Genomic DNA, 27,226 nt, shown 5'->3' with positions numbered 1-27,226 from the left:
AGGAGCAATTTGCTTTTTAAAAGCTCATTGCTTATTGCCTATTTTTTTTTTATTTTTTTATTAAGGCAATAGTTGAGAAAAAGGTTTTGCAAGTTGAAAATACGAATAATACAAAAATTTAAATATAATGGCAGGAATCAGATGGCCAGAATGTACGAAAAGAAACAATCTTTTTCTGACAATATCATGCACCAGTCCATCGCCAAACATCAGGAAGCACAACATGAATGTCAGTGTGTGCAGAGGTAGCCACAGACTGCCAGGTGGTAACGGGGGGAAATTGTTTCTAGCCAGGATGTGGGAGAGGAGGCAGCTGGCAGAGTTTTTGAACCTGTCATGAATTGACTCTCTTAGTTTTGGAATACTTTGGTATTTAAATGGTAAAACATATGATTGAAAGCTGATTTTTGGGGGAATTTGGTATAAACCAATTAGAAGAACTTTTTTTGTGGTCTTTGTTTTTAAATTGTATTGATTTATACTTGATTAATTTGTTTTTTGACTAAAGGTATATGAGGAAAAGAATTGATTATGCATGGTGACAGTATTTAAGTCATTTGGGTGTATTATTGGCCCCACAAATACATTTTGACATAAAATTGCATTCCTTGGCCTACATTGTTTCCTTACCTTTCTAAGTCATTTTTATTGTTGTTATATCATGTTATTGAGCAGTTTTTTTGTTTTTGTTTTTAATCCTCACCTGAGGATATTTGGAAGAAAGAGGGAAAGACAGAGAAACATCTATGAAAGAGAAGCACATTGATTGATTGCCTCCTGGCCCTGGCCGGGAGGGGGTGAGGGGCAGGGAGGAGCTTGCAACCGAAGTGCATTAAGTTCAATGGCCACATTTGGCTAATGGTTGCTGACTATATTAGCATAGCTATAAAGAGTAAAAGTTGACACATTTTAGTCTTAGTTCCATTTCTTGAATTTTTTCATTAGAATTACTTCCCAGAATATCCTTAGATGTTCTCCTTATTGCCTTGAACATATATTCTGTTGTTTTGTTTTTATGCAAACAATGGTCAAAGTATAAGACAGGTGAAATAAAATGTATTGATTTTTTAGCATTTATAAAAAAATGTGAGAGCTTTTAAAATCTGTTTAGAAAAATAGATAGGATATTTTGTCTGATTTAAGAAGTTTAGTATGATGCTTTACCCTTTATTTTTTTTATTATAAAAATAAGTCAAAAGCGGTTTACAGAAAAGGGATGAAACTTTTTTGGAAATTGCCCAAATCATGATATCACCAGTGTACATCTTAAAGCATGATTTTGTTATCATGACTTAATTTTGCTTTATCCCATTACTTAATTGATCATAACTTTCATTCATAAAACCAATAACCCATTAAAAATTTGATTGTTAGTATTGGTTAACCATTTTAAGTTTTATCATCTAGTTTATATGTGGAAGCATGCAATGAAGTGTGAATTTCCATTTGTTTAAACTTGACCACTGCACTGTATCACTTCCAGAATTATTTGGCTTGTTTTTTTCACTAAATGAAATTTTCATTGGCATGTGTTTTAAAAACAGCTTTGCTGCTTATTTCACTATATGCCTGCTGTGCTGTGAAACATCTTGAACTGTAGTGCATGTTTTAGAATTAGTACAAGAATATATTTTATGTAGCATTTTCAGATTTTTATTGGGTAACTTCTTTATTTATTTATTTATTTATTTATTTATTTATTTGGGTGTGTTTAAAAATATAAAGGCGAAAATATCTTTAAATGGAGATATTAAAAACATTCTGCGTATTTTTACATAAGCTTTCGGGGCTCAGTGCCATCTAACATGTTGTAAAGTCACTTTAAATGAATAATATTGTGAACTGATTGCCAATTTTTTAAAAAATGTATCTTTATTGTTGAAAGCATTACAGATGTTCCCTTCCCCCCACTGACCCTCCTTCTCCCCTCTCCCGCCCCCGATTGCCAAATTTTACCTTTACATCTATCATGACAGACATTTTTTTAAAGATAGTCTTTTCAGTGATTGTAGCAATGTGCCAAGGCAATATTAATATAGCTGTTTAAAGACCTTGTCTAAGTGTGGCATACTAAGTTGAACCATTCATTTTTGGTACTGGATACATGGCAGTATGAAAGAAAGCTGTAGTTTAAGAAGTTGTGTTTATTTTTAGGAAGTTATTTTATGGGCAACCAAGATGACCTACTCTAACACTAGATTTATAAATAGAGGTAGGGCTATGGTATGCATGCTCTGATGTTAAATGGACAACTCTTGATTCTTGTGAACCTGTGGATAAGGACTGTTATGCCTTGGTTTTCTTGATTTGTTAAAATCAGGACAATATGAACTAAAATGTGATGTTATGGTCATTGTATTGTGTATATATTGTAAAATAATTATTTGTAATACTTCTTGGGTAACTTTTGGCTTACTGAATTAAGTAACCTTAATGATTCTTTTTTTCAGGTCATAAGAAGATACTAAATGGTTGGTCCTTCTTAAAGTCACTAGATTTTAGGTCTATGAATGAGCTTTTCACTCTTTTATAGATTGTACTCAATTAACTAATGATTTTGCCTACTGAATTACCTCAAATAAAGCAATACTACAATGGGAAACCCTCTATTGCAGTAGCTCTTAACAAATTGAGACTAATAAAAGCTGAGGATTACTTAAAGAAAATATGCATAAACATAGATGCAAAATTTGCATATAATTGCAAATAGTTTGCAAAACTATTTGGATCACTTTGGAGCCTATTTATGGAGCCCCAATTTAAGGACTCCTGCTTTTTTATGTATGAATCATTATTTTTACCACACAGCCTATGCTGTGTTTATTTAAATAGAAGTGAAATTCTTTTGGATATATAAAAATGCTTTGATATATAAAATTATTTATGATATACAAAAATAACTATAAATGTTAATCATATAATTTCAAAAGATCCTGACCTTGTGTAGTATTGTATTATGTACTTTGTCCATATGTCTGTTTGATTTAAAATGATTATTATATGGGATTTGCTATAGAATATTTTCCTTTCCTCTTTAATTTTAATAACTTTAATAACTTGTGTCTGTCTTTTATTTACCAAGTGAAAATATTTTTAAATGCAATTTTAGAATATAATTGATTCAGAATATGAATTATTATAGTTCTGGAATATATTTGTAGATATATGTCTTTATTAAACATCATTCCTTTTTTTCTTCATTCTATTCATTTCCCTACCAATGTAACTAAACAAGGACTTACTAATTACACAGGCTGGAAGCGCAATTCATTGACCCCTAAGACAACTACTTTCCCTTGTCCTGGCTGTGAGCATGATGTGGATCTTGGAGAGCGAGGAATCAACGGTTTATTTAGAAATTTCACTTTGGAAACCATTGTTGAAAGATATCGGCAGGCAGCCAGGGCAGCCACAGCCATTATGTGTGATCTTTGTAAACCACCACCTCAAGAATCCACAAAAAGTTGCATGGACTGTAGTGCAAGCTACTGCAATGAATGCTTCAAAATTTATCATCCTTGGGGTACTATAAAAGCCCAGCATGAGTATGTGGGCCCAACCACTAATTTTAGACCCAAGGTAAGTGAAGTTTTTATTGTTAGAATGTTAAACTTAATCTTAAAAAAGGATTTATTGCAAGTCTAGAAATTTAACAGTCAGAAAGAAAAGAACTTTAAAGCTGGTATAAGAAATTAAGGCCTAGTAGTTTGAGTTACTTATTATGCTGTTAAACCTCCTCATAGGTTAGATGGCAGTGTTATGGTTCACTTTGTTATAGTACAGTGTAATGAAAGATAGTACATGAATGTTCACAATGATAACTCCAAGTAGTAAAAGGAAGATGATCTGGGATGTGCTCTTTAAGATTAAAAGGTTAGGTTCTTCCAGTCCTAACTAGGGATCTAAGTTGGCAAGCAGCATAGGGTGAATGCAGTACTCCCCTGCTCCCACAACCACATCAAAATTACAACTAAACTACGTAAACATCATTTAGAACCACCTGAAATTTGGCTGAATGGAAGTCGTACAACTAGGGTTTTAAAGAAGAAGCCACACTGAGACTGTAGGGGGGCAGAGATAAGAAAAGGAGTGGTCCCACATGTGTTGCAGATGATACTGTCAGCTGATTTCTCAACAGAAACTTTGCAGGCCACAAAGGATTTCCAAGAAATATTCAAAGTGATGGAAAGCAAGGGAATCCAAGAACAGATAAAGAGTTTCCTAGAAAAGAAAAAGCTAGTTCTGCCGAAACCGGTTTGGCTCAGTGGTAGAGCGCCGGTCTGCGGACTGAAAGGTCCCAGGTTCAATTCCGGTCAAGGGCATGTACATTGGTTGCGGGCACATCCCCATTAGGGGGTGTGCAAGAGGCAGCTGGTCGATGTTTCTCTCTCATCGACATTTCTAGCTCTCTATCCCTCTCTCCTCCTCTCTGTAAAAAATCAATAAAATATATTTAAAAAAAGAAAAATAAAAAGCTAGTTCATCATCACGAAACCAGTATTATATGAAATGGTAAAGGGTCTTCTTTAAGAAGGAAAAATAAAAATAAAAAATTGCAATAAATATTTATCAACAATTGAATCTAAAAGACAAAATGAACAAGCAGAACAGAAACAGATTCATAGATACAGAGATCATTTTAATGGTTTCCAGATGGGAAGGGAGGTTGGAGAGATGGGTGAAAAAGGTGAAGGGATTAAGAAGTACAATTTGGTTGGTACAGAATAGTCATGGGGATGTAAAGTATATCATAGGAAATATAGTCAATAATATTCTGATAACTAAAGTATCAGATGGGTTTGAGATTTATTGGAATGATCACTTAGTTATGTAAATGTCTAATCACGGGGGTTACACCTGCAACTAAGATAATCATATCAACTGTAATTGTGGGGGGGGGGGGTGGAAGAAGAGAAAAATGTTCAAAATGATTAAAGCTGATAGGCTTTTGTGCTTTAATATGATAAACCCATAATTATCTAAAAGATTTGATTAGGAAACATTTCCTGACCTCCTTAGTTAGCTAAACTTGTACTTAGAGTAAGTAAGTATAATTACAGCCTAATATTCTGAAGCTGGTAATATGTACTAAATAGGATCTGAAGTAGAATTTGCATTTCTTAAATACTCAGCAATTTCTGTAATAATGCTCAAAAGAACTTTGTTTTGCTTGCCTTGCTCTGTGACTGTGAAGCAGAATGATTTTTGTTATCTTCACTTATACTACTTTCTGTTTTATATAGATTAAAAAAATTATAATTTGTTCTCTTAAAGTTTTATTCCTTACAACTTAGTTACTATGTGAGTATGTTTCTCGCTCTATCCATCTCCCTTCCTCTCTATAAAAAATCAATAAAATATATATACTAAGAAAAGTTGCCTCGTCAGTGTGGTCAGAGCCTTTCTAAGTTGGTTAAAACATTCTACTTAAGTCTGATAGGAATGAAATTTTCACCATCTTATCACCAAGTTTAGGGTAAATAATATATACATGTTTAATTGACCATTTGAAATTGAACAATAGTAATTCTAATATAGAGACTTTTCATATAATATACCAAATACTTTTATTTATTTTTATACTGTTATCTTTTATATGGCTTTATTTAGTGATTTTCTAAAGCAGGTCTTTGTATTTTGGGACTTTGAGTGCCCACAAGCTATGATGGCTCTAAATTATAATTTTATTCTTTTACTCGATAGATTTTAATGTGCCCAGAACATGAAACGGAGAGAATAAACATGTACTGCGAATTATGTAGGAGGCCAGTTTGTCATCTCTGTAAGCTGGGTGGTAATCACTCCAATCACCGTGTAACCACTATGAGCAGTGCCTACAAAACCTTAAAGGTAGGACTTGTGTTTATTTTTGGAACTAATTTTGTTCTTTATCTTTATTTTGCTTTATGCCTTTAATTTTTGCTTTATAAAATCATGAACTTATATGCTCTGTTTCACTAGTGCTTATGCTTTTTGGAGACCTGTGAATAACTGGACACTGTTTTTTGGTTAAAACTAAGACTACATAATCACAGACTACCTGTGTCTGAGGACAGAGAAAACTGGAGTTATTAACCAGAGACTTTGTCTAAGCGTTACAGCTATCTGGGAGTGACCCCTGGTGCTCTTAGACCTTAAACCATATTTCTGAATTATGTCATCTATTCTTCTCTAGCGCAGTGGTCGGCAAACTGCCGCTCGCGAGCCACATGCGGCTCTTTGGCCCCGTGAGTGTGGCTCTTCCACAAAATATAGTGCGATTGAAACTTCGTGGCTCTTGTGCAGAAGTCGGTTTTCGGCTCTCAAAAAAAATTTCAATCCTTGTACTCTTGATATTTGGCTTTGTTGACTAATGAGTTTGCCGACCTCTGCTCTAGCCTATCTTGTATTTCTAATTTAAGCTGTTTTAGAAGCAAGCCCTACTTCAATTTAAATGGCCAAATTCTTCTCCTTGCTACTGTAGCTAAAAAGAGTACCACCTCCTGTACCCCAAACCTCAGGTCCTCGCCTGGGCCTGACAGGGACATGTTGGAGGAAGCGCTGAGGAAGTGCTCTCAGCTTGGGGAAGGTGGTTAGTGTACTGTGCCCTGAGGGGGTTCCAGCTCAGCTGCCCACTGTGATGTTCAAACTCAGGGAGCTTTGGTTTCCTCATCTGTAAAATGCTGGGTTAAGACACAGATATTCCATCTCTTTCTATCTTTGACATCCCACAGTTTCTTTCTTGGTCCCATCTTGCCTTTAGTCCTCAGAAACCTTGTTCCTTTTCCTGAGGGGTTGGTTCTTCCTCTCTCTCTCCGGTGAGTCATCAAAAAAAACTCACTGTGTCTGATTGGTGAGTGTTCCAAAGAATTAAAGATGGATCTTTTAATTGATGGCACTGTGTAGAAAAAAAAAATAGATTCTGCAATACCTGCATTAAACTTCTATCTCTGCTTATTTGTGTTACCAATATATTCCAACAGGAAAAACTTTCAAAGGATATTGATTATCTTATTGGCAAGGAAAGCCAGGTGAAGAGTCAAATTTCTGAACTAAACTTGTTAATGAAAGAAACAGAGGTGAGTGATAAACTGGTTTACATATTCATCTAGATAACTACTTTTTTATTTATAAAATTTTGAGGGTAGTATATGAGCTGAGAGTACAAACTAGTGTTAGATTTTACTTCTGCTTTTCCGGGACTAGGGAAACAAAATATAAATTATAACGCTATGTAATCAGTGTTGTGATAGAGGTAAGTGATTAAATAATATTTGAGCACAGAGGAAAGAATGACTAACTCTTATGTGGCAGTTAAGGTCTCAAAAGTAATAACATAAGGGAAATGATAGCTTTTGCAGTTATTTGTATTTTACAAAATTAACATCACATTTGAAAAATGTACTGTATATGGATATAACCAAGTTTATATAAAATTCCAGATATTCTTAATTATATACTTAGTATATGTTCACCAAAAGACAAGTATTAGAATGTTCATATTTGTATTATTTATAATATCCATAAAGTGGAAACTATCCAAATGTTCATCAATACTGGAATATAAATAGCAATAAGAATGCATATCTGCAACTTTGTGCAACAATATAGGTAACTCTTGCAATAATAATGGAAAAATGCCAGATATAAAGGAGTCTATACTGTGTGACTCTTCATAAAAATTCCCCAAAAAGGTGAAACTGGACTTTATTGTGAGAATTCAGAATAGGAATTGTTGAGGTCGGGAGGATTAGCCTTGGAAGTTATAAAGGTGGCTTCTGGGATACTGGTAATGGTCTTTTATTTAAACTGGATGCTGGTGACATAGGTGTGTTTGCAAATATTCTTTGATCTCTATACTTCTGTATATTTTTCGGTTTCTATATTATATTTCAACACAAATTTAGAAAAATAAAAGAGGACAGGATTGGTTTATTTTAAAATTCCACATATTCTTTACTAACTTAATGCCTGTTTCTTTTTTTTCTTTGAAATAAATTGAAGAATCATTACTCTTGATCATTTTGAAAGTTATAATGAAATATAAAAAATATTCTGACTAGTATGAGACTGTTACTTCTTGAAAATTTTTTTCAAAGATGGTTAAAATTATTGAGAAATTATGCAAATTAATCCTGTATTACCGGTATTGCTTTTGTTTTTAATATTCCTTTTTTGATATTTACTAATTGCATTTACCACCCTAAGTAGATTGTTTTTTCCCCCATGTAGTTTAAAAGTGGAATTTTGTTTTTATATTTTTGTCTGGTTAGTGTAATCCCCCAACACACAAGTTGTCACCTAGCTTATTATTATAGTTGCTTGAGGGATTGTGTCCGTGGTCAGTTTGTTGGTTTTACTCCACTGTTTCTCAGTCAGGCTGCCCTTCAGAAATAAGAACACCCAGTACATGTTTTGGATTTTTCATTCAGTAGGGTGGAAATTGAGGGACTCAGGCATCAGGTATTCATGTAGACACTGATTACTTAGGATCCGGGAAAAATTATTTAGTCTGTACTTTGAACCTAAGCAGAATTTGTGTTCTTATCAGTAATACTTTTATACAATAGATAATTTATCCGTATTCTTGGCTTTTACTCAGTGATGATTGTGATACTGCCTTTTTATCTATAACGTATTTAGCTGGGGGGGGGGGGGCGGGGGGTCAATTTTTTACCTACATATAATGATATTTCTGAGTTTAATGTTTTGATAGGTTCTTGACATACTACCCAAATGTCACCACCCTCTACTTCTCCTGACCTACCCATTTAAAAAACTTTTGGCTGCTGGGTTAGGGAAACAGAGAAGGGAATCTGGAAAAAATATTCTTTCATCATAAATATTGGCCAGAAGTCACTGGAAAATGCACAGTGCTCTTCTATAATATATTGTCAGCTCTTATTGGAGTCGTTTTTTTTCTGTTAGCTGCTACTTAGGCTCTGGTATAATGAGTGGCTCTAATGGTCTTATTTTCAAAATCAAGTTTATCTCTACATTATTGATATTATAATGTTTTTAAGCACTACAGACAGGATTATTTCTTGACAAAGTAGAGGAATACTCATGTTGTTCAGTGAAAATAATGTTTCTTGAGAATATGTGACATTGTGGCAGGCATTTTATGTAAATTATCTTTATCTTAAAAAAAAACCCTCCCAAAACCTAAATGGTTTCTCTGATGCACAATTTTCAGAAGAGAAAAACTCAAGCATAAAGAATTTAAGTAATTTGCATAAAGTCACATAGGATTTATGTAATTATGTTATTTGAACAGCCCCATTTTTATATCTTAGTAAAGGATGCCATCTTACGTTTCGTGACGATGGTTTATTTAAAAAAAAAATTGGAATAAGGTGGAAATGGTAAAAAATTTTCCTTAATTAAATTAGAAATGAATTAAAAACTCCAGAATTGTATTTTCTCTTATCTTTGGTTAAATTAGTTAATTTTGCCTCAATTTCCTTTGTATACAAATTGAAGGCTATTTATTTAATTAAATACATTGTTTATTGTTGGATTTAGGGGATTAAAAGTGTAAGGACGATATAGTATTATGAAATTACAAAGTGAGCCTAAATAAAAGTTGCTGATCATACCTCGCTGATCATTTCTTGATGTCAAATTTCATAGACAGAACTTATTTTCTTTATAATGTTTGGGTTTGTTTTATTGGATTTTCATTATTTTTTTCTGAAAAGACTGAGATTTAGCAGATTAGTAATGTAATGCTTTGCTTGTTTTATAATAGTGTAATGGAGAGAGGGCTAAAGAAGATGCAATTACACATTTTGAAAAGCTCTTTGAAATTCTAGAAGAGAGGAAATCATGTGTTTTGAAAGCAATCGATGCGTCAAAGAAACTCAGATTAGACAAATTTCAGACTCAAATGGAAGAATATCAAGGGCTTCTAGAGAACAATGGACTTGTGGGATATGCTCAAGAAGTGCTTAAGGAGACAGACCAGTCTTGCTTCGTACAGACAGCCAAACAACTCCACCTCAGGTATTTTACTTTAACCTAGAATCTCCTTAGCAATTTATTAAATGCTGCTGTATGTTCCACGTTAGCTCATATTGTTGTTACGTGAATACCTCTTGCTTCACTCTTTTTTTTTTTTTTTTTTTTTTTTTTTGACTCACAAAGAGGACAGCTTGCTCTCCTTATCCTTGACTTCATTTTAGTCAGGCCTTCTGGGTACAGAAATGCCTATATTCTCCATTATCCATGCACCAGACTTGTTTTCTGAGTTTTTAAAGAAATAATTATTTATTGTTGAAAGTATTACATGTGTCCCTTTTTTCCCTCCCCATTGACCCTCTCTGGCCCCCTCCCTATACCCCACCCCCAGGCCTTCAGTGTCTATGGGTTATGCATATATGCATACAAGGTATTTGGTTGGTTACCTCCCTTCCGTCCACCTTCCCCCACTTTCCCTCTGATATTCCACTCCGTTACATGTCTCTGGATCCACTCCGTTCATCAGTTTATTTTGTTACTTAGATTCCACATATGAGTGTGATCATGTGATACTTGTCTTTCCCTGACTGACTTATTTCATTTAGTATGATACTCTCCAGGTCCCTCCATGCTGTCTCAAAGCTTGCTTCACTTTTAACTTGAATGTTGAGTGAGGTTTTCTCTCATCACATTTCCGATTCTTAGTCTGATTTGTCTTTTTTAACAAGTCATTTTTACATAAAAGATATCTGTCTAAAAACAGAATACAGAAAGCTACGGAATCTTTGAAGAGCTTTAGACCTGCGGCCCAGACTTCTTTTGAAGACTATGTTATTAATACATCTAAACAAACAGAACTTCTTGGAGAATTGTCCTTTTTCTCTAACGGTAAGTTTTACTAATGGCAAAAACATAGTCTTTTAGTCTGTATTTGCATTGTGTAGGAAAAACACAAGTTCTCTTCAGAGAGGTGTTATTAAGCAGTACTTCAGTTGCCCAGAACCATCTTATTTTAAAATCATGTTGCATTTATCTTTTTACGCACAAAACTATATTCTAGCCGAAACCGGTTTGGCTCAGTGGATAGAGCATCGGTCTGTGGACTGAAAGGTCCCAGGTTCGATTCTGGTCAAGGGCATGTACATTGGTTGTGGGCACATCCCTGGCAGGGGGTGTGCAGGAGGCAGCTGGTTGATGTTTCTCTCTCATCGACGTTTCTGGCTCTCTATCCCTCTTCCTTCCTCTCTCTGGAAAATTAATAAAATACATTTTTAAAAAAACCAACTATATTCTATTGGTTTGTGTTTTAAACATTATGTTAATGGCATTAAATTGTATGTCTCCTTTTTGTAAATTGCTTTTTAAAAATATTAAGTTTAAGATAAATATTTGTTAATACACAAAGTTCTGGCTTAGAGCTATATTTTAACTGTTTATAGTATTTCATTATGTAAGTCATTTCCCTACTGAGAGAAAATTGTGTCTTATTTTTTATAAACTGTATTAAACATCTTTATTAGTGGTTGTTGAGTACATGTATGTGAGTTTCTCTAGGGTAGAAATCTGATATCCCCAGGCTAAATGACGAACATGATTGTATTTACCTTGCTATATTACTTTGATAGGGCTGCCAAAATAAAATATCTGGAGTTGGGTGCCTTAAACAACAGAAATTTATTTTCTTACGATTCTGGAGGCTAGAAGTCTGAGAGCAAGGTGTCAGCAGGATTGATTTTTTTCAGAGGCTTCTCTTGTTAGGCTTGCAGATAGATGGTCATCTTCTTGTGTCCTCCCTCTTATACATATCTGTGTCCAACTTTCTTATCAGGACATCAGTTATATTAGTCATATTGGATTAGTGCCCACTCTAATGACCTCATTTAAACTTAATTACCTTTTTAAGGACCCTATCTCCCTCCAATAAAATCACATTCTGAGGTGCTAGAGATTAGAACTTCACATGAATTTTGGGGAGACACAGTTCAGCCCATAAGACTTGCTTATGTTTGTGTTTTGCTGCTCCCCAGAAGAGAGTTCTTCCTTTTATTTTTCTTTTTTTTTTTTTAATCACCTTTTCACCCTCCTCAGATTTTTCTTTTAGTGAAGTGAACAATTACAATTCTTAGAAAGGTATATTTAATTTTAAAACATAAAGAGGCCATTAAGAGTGCTAATGTTGCAAAAAAAAACCAGTGATCACAGGCAATTGAAGAGGCAGAAAAACTGTTGATTTAGATCACATGTGTCAAACACAAGGCCAGCGGGCCAAATCCGTCCCGCCAGGCCTTGCAATGTGGCTCGCACAGCGCTGTCATCACTGCACTCCACTGCGTTTCCATCACAATGACAGTTTAGGACTGTTCAGTAAACCATTCGGCCCGCGATTTAGGCTGGATTTTAGATTTTGGCCCCTTCTCTGATTGAGTTCGACACCCCTAATTTAGATAAATGAAATACAGTGACAGCATTTCAGATACATCTACACTAATAAAAGAGAAAGATGCAAATTGACTGTGCCTTCGCAACACCCACCAGCCAATCAGGAGTGAGTATGCAAATTAACCCAACAAAGATGGCAGGTCAATTTATTTACATCCACAGGTGCTGAGTGGCCAGGAAGGGGGTGGGAAGCAGGTGTTCAGCACTGCCCCAGCTACTCCGGGCCTCTGGGCAGCGTAAGAATGTGGAAAGGTGGCTCTGGCTGAGCGAAGGTGGTGCTGGCAGCCAGGGGAAGGAAGGCCCATTCTTGCATGAATATTCATGCTTCAGGCCTCTAGTAGATATATAAACAAGCAAAGATTTGCATGCAGACCTGAAAGACAACCCCTGGAACAAATTCTGAGAGTGATTCCTTAAGGTTGGTAGGAGGTGGTTTAATAAATTAAAAAACAAGAAGTGTTTATAGATTAAGCAGCACATTAGACACCTATGTATAAGAAAGGTTAAAATGGAACCATTTGGGGGTCTGGAACAGATTGATTCCATTTTCATTATTTCATATGGGGAAAAAGGACTCAGTTTTCAAACAAATGGCTTTTGAACAGCTTTCTGGAACAAATTAAGTTTGAGAACCAAGGTTCCACTGTATATATTTGTTACTCTTTGAAATGCTGATTCTACTTCATATACTAGATTCCCCCAGGGTATACTTTTTCATAAATGCTAATTTACTTAGAGATACAACGTCCTCCTTCCCTGGTGATCCCCCAGCGGTCTTGGGAAAGATGAGGTTGGAGGTGGGTAATCTTGGGTAATACCAGTGTATAACAGTGTACAACAGTGGGAAGTGGTCATCCAATTTCTGGTTGGTAGATTATGGTCTCCTCATTTTTTCCTGTGCACATTTTTTTTTTTTTTTTTTTAGTAAGCTATTTTTCAAACAAAGGGATGTCGGGTTGGGCCATACTAGTCATGTTATTTGTACCTAGTGTTGTTTTTTTTTTTTACTTTAAAATGTATTTTGGATGACTTTCTAGATCTCATTATGGTTGCATAAATGCACCATTCCCAGACATGCTAATACATTGCTACATATAACGGGGGGATTAGGAGAAGAGGGAGACTTCTACTTCCCATTTCATATACTTCTCTGTGATTTGATAAATAGGTTTGCTTGTGTGTGTGTGTGTGTGTACACATGTAGTAACTAATAGTTTATTCTTAACCATATAATTCAGATAGTTTAACTTATTAGAATTTATCCTATGAAAAGGATTATGGATATGCACAGTGATTTAGTGGTAATATTTTAACCATTGTATTTTTAGTGAAAAATTAGAAGCATATAAATAGTTAAAAGTTGATACATCCCATACAGTGGAATACCACTGGGAGAAAAATGCTGGCAGGATCTACACAAATTAATTGTAGTGATTATCTTATTAGAAGCTACTTAAAACATATTTTTGCATGTTTTATGTAGCTTCTAATTATCTTATGAAAATCATGTTTACTCTAAGAAAATATTATTTAACTTGCTTTACAACTTCTTTAAAAAAATGAAAATTGTATAATGTTTCATTGAAGTTTTTTGCTATGTTCACCAAACTTAGATTTTAAAATATTTATTAAAGAATTGTTTAGCTGGGGCTGGTTTGGCTCAATGGATAGAGCGCCGGCTTGGGGACTGAAAGGTCCCGGGTTTGATTCCGGTCAAGGGCATGTACCTTGGTTGCGGGCATATCCCCAGTGGGGGGTGTGCAAGAGGCAGCTGGTCGATGACTCTCTCTCATTGATGTTTCTAACTCTGTATCTCTCTCCCTTCCTCTCTGTACAAAATCAATAAAATATATATATATATATTTTTAAAAAGAATTGTTTATAGGCAGATACAATTTAATATTTTAAAGTTGAGGGTTATTATTCAGTAGGTGAAAATTGAAGGCATACGGTTAAACTTTTTATTTTATAGTGTTTGCAGAATTAATATAAAGCTAAAACCAAGTCTTTCAATTTTTGGTCTCATTTTTCATTCTTTTCCTTTTAAATTATAAACACAAATGTACCTCTTTAAATCTCTAACTGTTTTTTTTTTAATTTTTGTGATGAGAACACAAAAATTTGATTTTTGACTGATATCAAATAAAGAAAAATTGAAAGGCAGAATTTGAGGGAGCAGGGCTTTTAATTTGGGATTAAAATGGCATAAATGCTGTCGTATATCTGCTTAAGTATCTGCTTAAGTGTGCATTACACTAGTTGACTAGGTCCAGTGTACTGTGGATCTTTAGGTTGTTCATCTTGCTTAAGTGGGACTTTATGCCTGTGGCTAATAGCTGCCCATTTCCCCTTCTCCCAGTTCCTGGTAACCTCCATTCCAGTCTTTGATTTTATGAATTGGACTGTTTCAGATACCTCTATCATGCAGTCAGTTCAAACACTGGCAGCATCTACACAAAAATTGTCTTTCTGTTCCTGGCTTATTTCACTTAGTATGTCTGCAGTGTCTGTCTATGATGTCGCATGCATAGGAATTATTCTTTTTCTCATAAATAGACTTACAGATTTAGAAAATTGAACAGTACAGAAATCATTTAAGTGTTGCCAATGCATTTTTTATTGAGGAAAAATATAGATTCTTTAATAAAAAATTTTTAACATTTTCTTTTTCATAATTTTTTCAGGCATAGATGTGCCAGAGATCAATGAGGAACAGAGCAAAGTTTATAACAATGCTTTGATAAATTGGCACCATCCAGAAAAGGATACAGCTGATAGCTATGTCCTCGAATATCGGAAGATTAATAGAGATGAGGAAATGTTGTCTTGGAATGAGATAGAAGTTTGTGGCACAAGTAAAGTTATTTCAGAACTTGAAAGTAACTGTAACTACGCTTTCAGAGTAAGAGCCTACAAGGGTTCAATCTGCAGTCCTTGCAGCAGAGAATTGGTTCTTCGTACTCCTCCCGCTCCAGGTATTGTAACCATTGGGAATTAAAAAGCAAAGCATGGGAAGAGACCCTGATAAACGTAAACTAACCAATGTCTCTGTGTAGACCTACAATAAAAGCAGCTCTCATTTGTAAAAGTTTATAGAAACCATACCCAGCTAGGTTTTAGAAATGGACTGATTATATTAATTTCACCATGCTAGCTGAGGAGAGAATTTGATTTTTGACTGATATCAAATAAAGAAAAATGGAAAGGAAGAATTTGAGGGAGCAGGGCTATTAATTTGGGATTAAATGGCATAAATGCTACTGTACAAGTTTTAAATAGTATAATTCTGTATTTTTTTAGTTTATCGAAATCTCTAGAACATAGGACCTAGATAGATAGTTTAAAAATGTATTGGTATAATATGAAATAGAATTTTGATTAACCAAATTTAGGACTTGTCTGGATTTTCTAACACGGTGATTTCTAACTCATCGGGTTATATCAGAACCACGTGGATAGCTTTCTCCCCAGCCATGGTCCCTCCCCTTTTCAAGTTAAAACCCACTGATACTGCTTATAGATGTCTTTAGATTTTTATAGAATGGGGATGAGTTACAGGTTAGTTGATGTTCACTGTAATGTCTGCATGGACAAGGGACACTTAGACCAGGAAAACCTTTTGCCCTGTTGGTCACTTCCTTAGAGGCCTGTCAGTTGGCTTCCAGACCCAGTGGCTCCTGCTGCCCATTTGTAACAGCTTACATTTCCATATTTTGTGCAGTCTGTCCTTCCTTCCCTGTTTATTCAAAGTGTATTTATTCACTGTTGGTTTTTCATGCACGTTGTGGCTAATTTTTAAATGAGGGTACAGATAAATAGTGTTGGTTAAAATGATTTTTCTTTGATCTCAATAAAATCCAATAGAGAGTTTTAGGATGGATTTGCAGTTATTGTGTAAATATTTCATAGTTTATGCAGTCTTCACTTTCCTTTCTAGTCTCTGACTGGAAGTGGAAGAAAAAAAGAAACCTGAAAGTAGCTGCTGTTTTTAGTAACATAGTGGAGGGGGAAGGAGGAAAGGAAGTGTTAAATGTTGTCTTCCTTTTCTCTGAGAGAAGCATATGAATAGGGTGACCATTTAAATTCAGTATGCAAACTGGGAGACATTTGAGATCAAAAGGAAGCATGCATGACTTACCATATTGACACTATAGGCATTACCAGGAAGAATGAATGTTGGCCACACATGGAGGTTTTAACTTGCTAGTAGACAATTTTGAAAATTGTGGTATTAATATAGTTAAAATTTATCATTTTAAAGTGTACAGGTCAGTAGCATTAAATACACTAACAATGTTGTACAACCACTACAATTCACATCTGTAGAATTTTTTCACCTTTTCCAAACTGAAACTCTATGCCCATTAAATAGTGACTCCCCATTCTCCCTCCCCGCAGAGCCTGGTAACCACCATTCTTCTTTCTGCCTCTATGAGTTTGCCTGTTCTAGGTTCCTCATATAAGTAGATTCACAGAATCCTTTGGTGATGGGCAGGTTTCAAGGTTCATCCATGTTGTAGCATGTCAGAATTTTCTTCTTTTTTAGGTTGACTAATATACTAGGTGCCCACTGCATGAATTTGTGCACATTGAAAGGAACTGGGGGCCATGAGGCTGCTGTGGGCACAGGGGTGGGTCTTGGCCCATCTTCTATGTCCCTGCCCAGCTCCTCCTGCAGCAGTCCCAGATCCCATCTGCCAGCAGCCCCATTCCCGCCACTGCTGCTCCCACACTCTGACAGCACTGGCCCTGCTCACACCCACTGACAGCGAGGAGTGATTGGGGCTTGTGCCAGCAGTGAGTGCGAGCAGGGCCAGCCCCATTAGTGAGTGCAAGCAATGGCTGCTGCTCTGATCGCCCCTTAGGAGCAGGGGGAGGTGGAGTAGCCCTGAGGGATGATGGGGCTGGCAGCCACCGCTGGCACCTGCGCGCACGTGCCAAGCAATTGGGCTGGTGCCAGCAGCAGGTTTAAGCACTGGGCGGGACTTCGGCGCATAGGAGCAAAGAATTTTCAGTAACCACCAGAGGCCCGCCTAGATGACAGCAACTGGCACCCTGTCTTGGTCTGACGCCCCTGCTCACCGCCTCCATCATCCTGCCATAGCCAATGCCCGCCATGTTGCATGCACTCCCCTTGGTGGTCAGCGCATGTCATAGCGATTGGTTGTTCGATTGTTCCACTGTTTGGTCTTTTTGCATATTAGCCTTTTATTATATAGGACATTACATTTTCTTTGTTCGTTCATCTATTGGACATTTGGATTGTCCCCTGTTTTTGGACTAGCAGCCACTGTTAAGCTTAATGGATTTGATAGTCTTAGAAGTAATCTTATACCCATTCTCTAGTTGAGGAAATTACATTTTAGGTTAAATTGCAGTTAAATGCTTGAGCAGGATTCAAACCCATGTCTCTCTGAACAAAAAACCTATGCTTTCTTTTTTTTACGCTGTACACTGTTCCCATATTGCCATGTTGATGAATAAGAAAAAGATGTTATTAAAATTGCTGTTATTTTTCAAATTTATAAAATTTGGAGTAAATATTTAAGAAAACATAGATATTTATGAAAATGTACAACCCTTTATTTTAGGGGTAAAACACAGACCTAATAGTGTGGAATACTTAGGATAGATTTGTTATATCAATTCCAAGCAACCACATACTTAAAATGTATTTTAAGTATGTGGTTGCTTGGAATTGATATAACAATTTTTCTCATACTTATACATTCTTCTGCCTTTGAGGTTTCTGAACATTTTCAGGTATAGAGAGTTTGCTGGAAGTTATTTCTAAGTTAGGGTCTTGGTTTGTCATAGTTTGGTCTAGGGTGGTAAGATATTGTATATCCTGTCTCTTTTCAGTAGTTTCTATTTGCAAAACCTATCATATTTAACAGTAAATTGTAGAAATGCTAGTAAATATTTCTCAGACTAATTGTAAGCTTTATTTACAGTTTTCAATTTCCTCTTTGATGAAAAATGTGGTTATAATAATGAACACCTCTTGTTGAACTTGAAGAGAGACCGTGTAGAGAGCAGAGCTGGATTTAACCTTCTGCTTGCTGCAGAACGCATCCAAGTGGGGTACTACACAAGCTTAGACTACATCATCGGCGACGTTGGGATTACCAAAGGGAAGCACTTCTGGGCCTTCCGGGTGGAGCCCTATTCGTACCTGGTCAAAGCAGGAGTTGCTTCCAGTGATAAACTGCAAGAATGGCTTCGTTCTCCCCGGGATGCAGGGAGTCCAAGGTACATTCTTTACATTGATCTGCAACTTGATACTTTTTAAAAAGTAAACATGCTTGTTTTGTAAGATAAGCTTCTACATAGATTTGAATTTACTTATTACAATTCCAGCATGCTTAGATTCAGCAGTTTTGACTGTGCTTATGTGGTTGCCTAAATAAAGGAGTTAGGTTTCTTTATTCGCCCAGAAAATAATGAGATTTAGCAATTAATTTATGATGCTACAAGTAAATAAGTCTGTTTTGTATACCTCTTGATAATGAGATAGCTTTGCAGTTTTAAATTTTGAAAATCACATCAGTTTCCTTATGTGATAAAAATCATCCACATATATAGTGAAATACCTCTAGTTGCCATACTTCATACTTGATATTAACTTGTTCTTTTGTCTTTAAATGTCCCATAAATACTTTACAGAATTGAGTCATGGTAAGCATGTTTCCACAGCAAATAATTTCAATGTCTTAAGACATTGACTATTTAATGGAGATTATTCAGTTTAACTTTTTTAGATGGTTTATAGTGAACTAGCCCAGACAACTTTGTAATAAGTATATATTTTTATTGATTTCAGAGAGGAAGGGAAAGGGAGAGAGATAGAAACATCAGTGATGAGAGAGAATCATTGATCGATAGGCTGCCTCCTGCACACCCCCCACTGGGGATCAAGCTGGAAACCCTGGCATGTCTCTTGACCAGAAATAGAACCAGTGACCTCCTGATTCATAGATCAACGCTCAAGCACTCAGTCAAACTGGCTGGGCCAAACATAACTTTTAACCACTTACATAAACAGAATCTCAGGTTAACAATCTGAGCGAAAGGAAAAAATTTTGCACCAAGATGAGAAATTAACGTAACAGTGAAAATTGTATTAGAGAAATATTTAAACAGTGGCATGTCCACTTGATAGAATATTAGTATTAATCATATTTTAGGAATGTTAGAAGTAAAAAAAAACCACACCATTAAAATGGTTGATGTTGCCGGGACCAGTTTGGCTCAATGGATAGAGCATCGGCTTGGGGATTGAAGGGTCCCGGGTTCGATTCCGGTCAAGGGCATGTACCTTGGTTGTGGGCATATCCCCAGTAGGGGGTGTGCAAAAGGCAGCTGATCGATGACTCTCTCTCATCGATGTTTCTAACTCTCTATCTCTCTCCCTTCCTCTCTGTATAAAATCAATAAAATATATTTTAAAAAATAAAAATAAAAAAATAAAATGGTTGATGTTATATGGTCATCTAAAAAGCAAAGTATGCATAGGAAAAAAATGGAAGGAACTTGGTATCAAAATGTTCTATAAGCTGCTATTTTCTATACAACAGCGGAAACAAGCCTTCAGAATACTTGCTACATCACAGATCTATGCAGAAATCCCTATTGGAAAGTAGAGTTTTGTGGAGGAGAATGAAACATGCCTTTTTCTCCTGCATTATTATGCAGTGCCTATTTATTTCGTTTGTAATTCCTTGGATTAAGGCACACATCTTGGTTTGGTATTTTCTTGTGTATGATTGTGTGCTATAAATATTTAATCCTTGACAAGCCTTTTAGTCCCTGTCCCCCTCATTTATTTTTGAAAGGCACAAGTTATTTTTTAGCTTCTCATCTGTATATTATCCAGTTAAGAGTGGATGATGTTTTAAGATGGAATTTGGGGTGTATTTGTATAATTCTGAATGGTAATGTGTAATCTTATGTTTTTGTTTTAATGGAAGGTTTTTGATATATAATTTATTTTAATGTTAAGTCATTGTATATTGTCTTGTAAAATGTTTCACAGATGCATAGGTAATGATACAGATAAGATTCTACTTTGTGTGTTGTGTTTTAGATATGAGCAAGACAGTGGACATGACAGCGGAAGTGAGGATGCCTGTTTTGATTCTTCACAACGCTTTACTTTAGTTACTATAGGCATGAAGAAGTTCTTTATACCCAAGTCACCTACTTTTAATGAAGCTGAGAATAGAGTTCTCCCCATGCCAACAAGTATAGGAGTTTTCCTCGACTATGATAAAGGCAGAGTGAGCTTCTATGACATGGATCACATGAAATGCCTTTATGAGCGCCAGGTGGACTGTTCGAGCACCATGTATCCAGCGTTTGCCTTAATGGGCAGTGGAGGAATTCAACTGGAAGAACCCATCACCTCAAAATATCTAGAATACCACGAGGACGTGTAGTTTAAGCATCTGATGTGACTTAGAAGGAAAAGTGTAGGCAAAACAATGCCTGGGTGTTTGCCTTCGTAACTAATTACATATCATCTAAGTATTCTGTCGCCACACTTGTTTTTTGTGTGTTTCTTAAAACACTGAAAACTTAAACAGCCTTGCCTTTTCCATGTCACTCTTCTGCCTTTCACAAATAACAGGAAAAAGACACACTGAAATGGTTAACTGGATTGTCTTACTTTTATGAACATGAAATTTATTTATTTATGTTAGCTGGTGGTGCTGATACTTACATTCCTTTTGGGGGGAAGGCATACAAATGTATTTATTATGTTGCTTTTTATGTTTGGTTTTTTCAATTTTATATCATGTTTGTGTCCTAAGAGAAGATGTTTTTAAAATGCCTAATGGATAGAAGTTAGTACTAATCATTGTGTCTTGGATTTGTTTTTAAAAGAAAAACAAAGATAGATGGGGGAAAGGCCACAGAAATGGTAATATATTTAAATGGAAAATTATGTATTTTGAGATGTGAAAAGAATATTAACAGTATATTTGCCTGGAAAATGAATACTGTTGTGTTTGTTTTTTTTTAAAGATGATAAACTATTCTTAAGGACATGTAAAAGTGTTTTCTTAGCTGTAACGCTCATATGTGCATGTGTAGAAAACAGTTTCTTGCAGGAAACACAAAGTTAGTGGTTAACACATGTAGCTCTTCATTTTAAACACTCTTTCCCCCCCTAGATAAACTTGTCTGGGGAAACTTGTATTTCATAAAACATGCTTTATGAAAATATTTGCACCTATGTTAAGTAATTATTTTTTGTAAAAATTAGTGAAGATATATTGATATTGGTCATTTTTTGTGTGTTTTTTTTATCCCCTCTTACTGTGTCTTATGATTTTCATTTTTAGGCACAAATATGACATATCAGATTGTCCTGGTTTATGTTTACATTTTAAAAGAGTTCATGATCTATTTTTAGTGTTATTAAATGTAATATGTGGAATAACTAACTGGTCAGTTATTTGCATTTCCTGTGGCTCATTGGTAATGAGCATTGGTAATAATAAGTAAAAATACAAATTTAATTGTTTAGGAGTAATAACTAAAATCATAATGACTGTATTCTTTTAAAAGTTCTCTTCATTTGAAGAATTACTTTATCTAAATTTTATATTCATTTTTGAAACATCTTTTTCTTAGGTTGTTTTTTATTTGAAGTTAAAATGTTAGAAACTAGACTGTTTTGCATTAGCACTTACAATTTTGGAATGCTTGTGACGTATTTTCATAGACTAACAAAAACCTTAGGCCTTTTTTTAAACTACATATTTTTAAATGGAAATCTGTTATTCAGGCTGATAGCACAAAATTAGTTCCCTCTCACAACCCAAATAGAAAATACACTGGAGAATTTCGTTGTTTAGTAGGCTGTGTTCCTTTCCCACCAAGGACTGGCACTTTATGATAGAGGCTGAACTAAACAAGGATGCAGTATTGTGTGGATCATTGTGCAATAAAACTGCTGATGTCGCTGGGTGGTCAGATTTGATAGTCTCAAACTTGTGTAAGCACATATCATGTAAACATTAAAAAAAATATAAAGCTTTAAATAGGAATAGAAAGCTATTTCAAATATTGTATAGTTGTACATAAATTGTTTCATTTTTAATAAAAATTAAAGGTCAAGTGGAATTATTGAAATTGTTCTAAGAATTCTCAGTGTTTATATGGGAAATGGAAGCAAATTATGAAAAGATGTTTAGCTGAATATATTAACTTAGGGTAAAGTTTTATATAAAGTTATTTTGGGCATTTAATTATTAGCTTTAATTGTGGAAATGATCATTAGAGAAGCTCAACATGAAACTAATTTTCTTCAGTTCATCGGTTTGTCTAATTTTTCTGATTCATAATGGATCACATTTTGATCAGACTGAGTGGTCCTTTAGGCTCACCGTTATACTCTGGGTTATGGGGCTCTGGTAGTTGTGGTTCATTGTTGATCGCAGTGGGCTGTCCCTATGATACTGTGTAATAACTTCTCATATTTATAGTTCCTTTTTTTTTAAATGTGTTTTTATTAATTTCAGAGAGGAAGGGAGAGAGAGAAACATCAATGATCAAAGTATGCTCTACCAGATAAATTTGCATTTATTTTACTACTAAAGGTGTTTATGGTGTTAACATACTGAGACTTGGGCATCTTCTTTTGCTTTAAAAGTAAACCTGAAGGAATTAAAGTTTTTAAAATTTGACTTGGGACTACTTCATTTCACAAAAAAACTTGTTAACCTCTGCTATTTATGAGACACTGTTCTGTGAATTGGGTATAAAGTGAGCCAGACAGTGGTGTGGCTTGGGTGCCTGCTTTTAAGAGCTTACTTTCTACGAAGGAGAGAGAATAAAAATGGGACTTCAGAGCATATGAGGTGGGAGCTAATACTAGATTTGGTGATCAGGGAATCCCCTCAGAGGAGGTGAGACAAGTTTGATAGCTGATGAGCTCCCTGGGTAGATGGAGCACACGAATGCACAACGGCTTTGAGAGAGTGAATTAGATTTCTGGAAGGAAAGATAGTTCACCCTGGATGGTTCAACTATTATAAAAAGAAGTGAGTGAAAGGATTGCTTAGAGGGAAGGGCAACCTTAAAGGACGAAGCAAGCAGTGGTGAGCCTGGGGAAAGACTAGCCACAGCCTGAAGAGCATGGGGGACAAAGAGAAAGGGTGACTAGATAGATCTGAGAACAGGAAGGGTTGGTTGGTGGAAGCTTGAGTTACCATGGGAGGCAGCTGTTTCTAGAAATGTGCCAGGATGGAGGGAGCGAGAAAGAAATAGCCTCCACCTGTTCTGAGCCGCAGCCTTTGACCAAACCCTGCTGGAAGCCAGCCAGCAAGGGCTTTCTAGAGATGCAGGCAGCAGGGGTCATCTTCCCGGGGCAGAGAGGGCAAAGCAGGGCCCTGGTGGTTGGGGGGCAGGGGCACAAATGGAGAATAACTGGCACAAGCGGGGTGGGCTTGGTGAATCAGAGGGAGATGGGAGGCTGTGGCCACTGTGCTGACTGCTTAGATAAGGGTATTTATGCTGTTCTGAAATGTTAAAAACAGAAGGCTTAGGAAGCCTGCACCTTTCCCCTTCCAGCTGTCTGGTTTTCTCTTCCTGGTTGGTTCTTTTATGCTGCCAATCTGAGGCTAGTGAAGCTGCTGTTTTCCTGAGTTTGCCTCCTCTTGTCTGAAATCTCTTCGGAATAGGGAAGAACCAGTGCTGTGGTTAAGAAAACAGTATCCTTAAAGTGCTGACCAGAAAATAAGTTGGCATGTGCTGAGCGTGAGTCTGCCTGCCTGTGGGTAATTGAAAAATACTTAAAAATCCATTTCCCCCTTGATTTCTCTGTGTAACTTACCCGAACTCAATGGTCTATTTCTTAAATGCCAGCACCGCTTGCTTTTAGAAATCCTAGAAAAAGTTGCATGGTGGTTATGTTGGCACCTGTTTCAAATGCAGGTTGAGTCCAGGTTACATGGCTGCCTCTGGAGGTCTGTTTTCTGTTCTTGTAAGGCTTGGTCTCCTAAGGCACCAGTCCTCTAAGGGCAGAGCTGCTCTCCTGTGGAACAGTATACCTGTCCTGTAATCTTAAGACTTGGAGCAACCTGATTTTCTAATTTCCTTTTCTAGATTGGGTGGTAAGGACTATTAGCTTCTATAAAGGTATTTTACATCTTTTCAAAATGATATATATCTGTATATTTTCAAAAATGCCTCCTTAATTTGTTTTCCCTGTTTGGATTCCTTTTACCTTAGAAGGCCCCACCAATTCCTCTAACTTTGACATGCAAGCATTTGAATTCCTTCTTGGAGCATATCTAATATGCCTTAAAGTTTTTTAGTAATAGGGAATTCCAAAAACATTTTTTTAAAAAGTGTAATGGTTGGTACGTTGTAGTACTTGTCGAAAGGTGACCTAATTGGCTTATAGGTTTGGAGCAAAGCAGAGGGCTCCATGAGCAAATAGGTGCGTGATGCTGTTCAGCAAAGCCAGGCATGTGATTTTTGCAGTTCTCAGCATTTAGGGTCCACTTAACTCTGAATCACAGGGTTAAGTGGGCACACAGGAACCTACTAGTTATGGTTAGGGTGGATTTTGGTTTGGATTTATGTCTGAGGTTTGTCACTAACTAAATGTGTGATCTTAGATAAGTTGTTAACCTGTGAGCTTCATCCATCTGCAAACTAGTTGTGGTGTGAATGAGAGAATATAGACAAAGGATGTAACCGTGTCTGGTGTGTTAAGCCACTCTATGGGAGCTACACATATAGATTATGAGCAGTTCTGAAACTCAGATTTAACTTCCCGAGAGATCTTTTACAAATGGGGAGAATATATTTGAAAACAGAATTTCCCCAGAAAAATTATAAGTCATGTAATTCAACTGCGGTCATTTACTATAATCCCCAAAATCAAACTCGAGAGGCATATGAGTCATTAATTTGAGGTATAATTCAGCCAGTTAGATAAAAATTAAATCCAATTTTCTGTGAAATCAAGTTTATATAGTTCAGATGTATTTCTTATTATGTAACAGTGAACAAGAGCTTAGAAAATATGCAAGAAAATCACTTCTGTGGCCTGTGTCAAGTGTCAGAGTCTCAGGTAAAGTTGTTTCTTGATAAAAGAGTCCTCCTTGGCTCCTGGAACCTGCAGCTGGTCTGTGAGTTAGGAAGCAGCAGGCACTGTGGAGCAGTGCTTCTAAGTGTTAATGTTCATGTGAGTCACCTGGGGAGGGCTGGAGAGTGCGTTTCTAACCGGCTCCAGGTGAAGCCAATGCTGCTGATCCCCGGCCAGGGGAGCCACTGGGCTTCAGAGAATCAGAGGATTCCTCCCTGCGTGTGGCCAGGGAATGGAGAGGAGTTATCAGAACATAAATTATTTTTTCGCGAAAATGTATCAGGCTCAACTGGAATGGGATCTGTGATTGGAAGTAGGCCCCAGGATATGTACAGGTAAGGCCAAAATTACTTCTTAAGGAAGCTTTGAATTAGAGTGGATTCTTGGGCAAACTTTCAGTTGAAGCTCTCCAGAATGCTGTCATACAGTAAGGCATACCTCAGAGGTTGCAGTTTTGATTCCAGACTACCGCAATAAAGCAAGTATTGCAATAAAGTAAGTCTTGGCTGTTGGCAGGGTGTTTATTTCAGTTTTTAAAAAAACCTATCTGTAAAGCACAGTAAAGTGGAGTGCAATGAAACAAGGTCTGCCTGCCTAAGAGAGAGTTTGGACTTCCCAAATTCAGTGCAGGGGTCATAGATTTGATTTACATCTCAGCATGTATCTTCCAGACTGTGTCTTGAGTAGAATTTGCTTAATCCTGAGCCTTAGTCCTTGAAAATACTACAATGAGTTAATTGTAAAATATAGCCACAATTAGCTAAAAGGTTTGTTCGATAGGATTTGTCATTTCAAAAGTTTACCATTTGTTGATTGCTATATTCCAGGAACTATGCTAATTCTTTATGCCAATCTTATTATAATTCTCATAACACATTGAAGAGGATTTTGCTCATTTTGCAGGAGAGGAAACTGAGCATCAACAAGATTTCATAACCTGCATGGATCTCAAAGCTTATCTGTGGCAGGACTGGGATTTGAATTCAAAACTTATCCCAAAATGTAAATGTTGAGCTATTAATCAACTTTCCTATGAAGGTTTAACCCATTTAAATATAGAGCACTGTTTGCCAAATAAAGTGATGGCAATAATTGAAATATTGTTTCTATCATTTCTTTAAAACGTTTTTAATGACTACATAGAATTTCATTGTTGGACAGTTAGAATTTCTAACGATCTCTTATAAATAATGCTTCAAAGACTGTCCTTGGTAAGGACTTTAAAAGTGGCCACTCAGGAAGAATGTGTCTGTATATGTTTTGTTTTCTCACCTGAAAATGAGAAAAATACCTGTCCTGTAAAAAAGCAAGAAAACTTGAACGCTGGTCTTTGGGTGGGGCATGCATTCTGCCATCTCCGTCTTTTCATGTTGTCATAACTTGCCTGTCCCTGAAAGCCTTCAACGCTCACACAGAGCTTTGAACAGATCTATAGTGAATTGGGAAGATGAGAAATTCCCAGTCTTTTCAATATAGTTACTGAATCAACTTTTCAATATTTTCAAAGGCAACTAAAACTGTGAAGTTGGCAACTCAAATGGTTTGACAAGGAATCTGGCGGTATATTTGCAGGCAGTTTTCAGATTCAGATCTATTCTAAAATGGGTGGAATTACAGATTCCAGTGAGGGACAATCCCATTATCTACAAAGTGCACCTTGTGTAGTCATCGGTAGAGATCTGTGTACTTTGGTGACAGTGCCCCAAATCTGACCTTGTTCATAGTCCATAGGAATCTTCACTT

The 27,226-nt window shown here is 36.2% G+C and overlaps 1 protein-coding gene across 7 annotated transcripts in view; it reads left to right on the top strand.

The window, feature by feature from the left end:
- Window positions 1-21,827, top strand: part of TRIM36 (tripartite motif containing 36) — a 38,469-nt gene extending 16,642 nt beyond the window's left edge. For 3 of the 7 annotated variants that reach the window (XM_036409956.2, XM_036409954.2, XM_036409958.2), the window contains 9 exons: window positions 2,451-2,471; window positions 3,254-3,579; window positions 5,704-5,850; window positions 6,963-7,058; window positions 9,731-9,984; window positions 10,703-10,827; window positions 15,063-15,353; window positions 18,333-18,630; window positions 20,465-21,827. In XM_036409956.2, the coding sequence (XP_036265849.1) occupies window positions 2,451-2,471; window positions 3,254-3,579; window positions 5,704-5,850; window positions 6,963-7,058; window positions 9,731-9,984; window positions 10,703-10,827; window positions 15,063-15,353; window positions 18,333-18,630; window positions 20,465-20,816 (1,910 nt within the window). In that variant the 3' untranslated portion in view covers window positions 20,817-21,827. Of the gene's footprint in view, window positions 1-2,450; window positions 2,472-3,235; window positions 3,580-5,703; window positions 5,851-6,962; window positions 7,059-9,730; window positions 9,985-10,702; window positions 10,828-15,062; window positions 15,354-18,332; window positions 18,631-20,464 lie in introns of all 7 variants that reach the window. The other 4 variants (XM_045571850.1, XM_036409959.2, XM_036409960.2 and 1 more) reach the window with 2 other exon arrangements.
- Window positions 21,828-27,226: the final 5,399 nt, after the last annotated feature.

Source organism: Pipistrellus kuhlii, unplaced genomic scaffold (genome assembly GCF_014108245.1).
Source record: "Pipistrellus kuhlii isolate mPipKuh1 unplaced genomic scaffold, mPipKuh1.p scaffold_m20_p_4, whole genome shotgun sequence".
In the NCBI taxonomy this organism is placed as follows: domain Eukaryota; kingdom Metazoa; phylum Chordata; class Mammalia; order Chiroptera; family Vespertilionidae; genus Pipistrellus; species Pipistrellus kuhlii.
The sequence above is the reverse complement of the archived record's forward strand: the minus strand, read 5'-3'. Positions and strand labels throughout refer to the sequence as shown.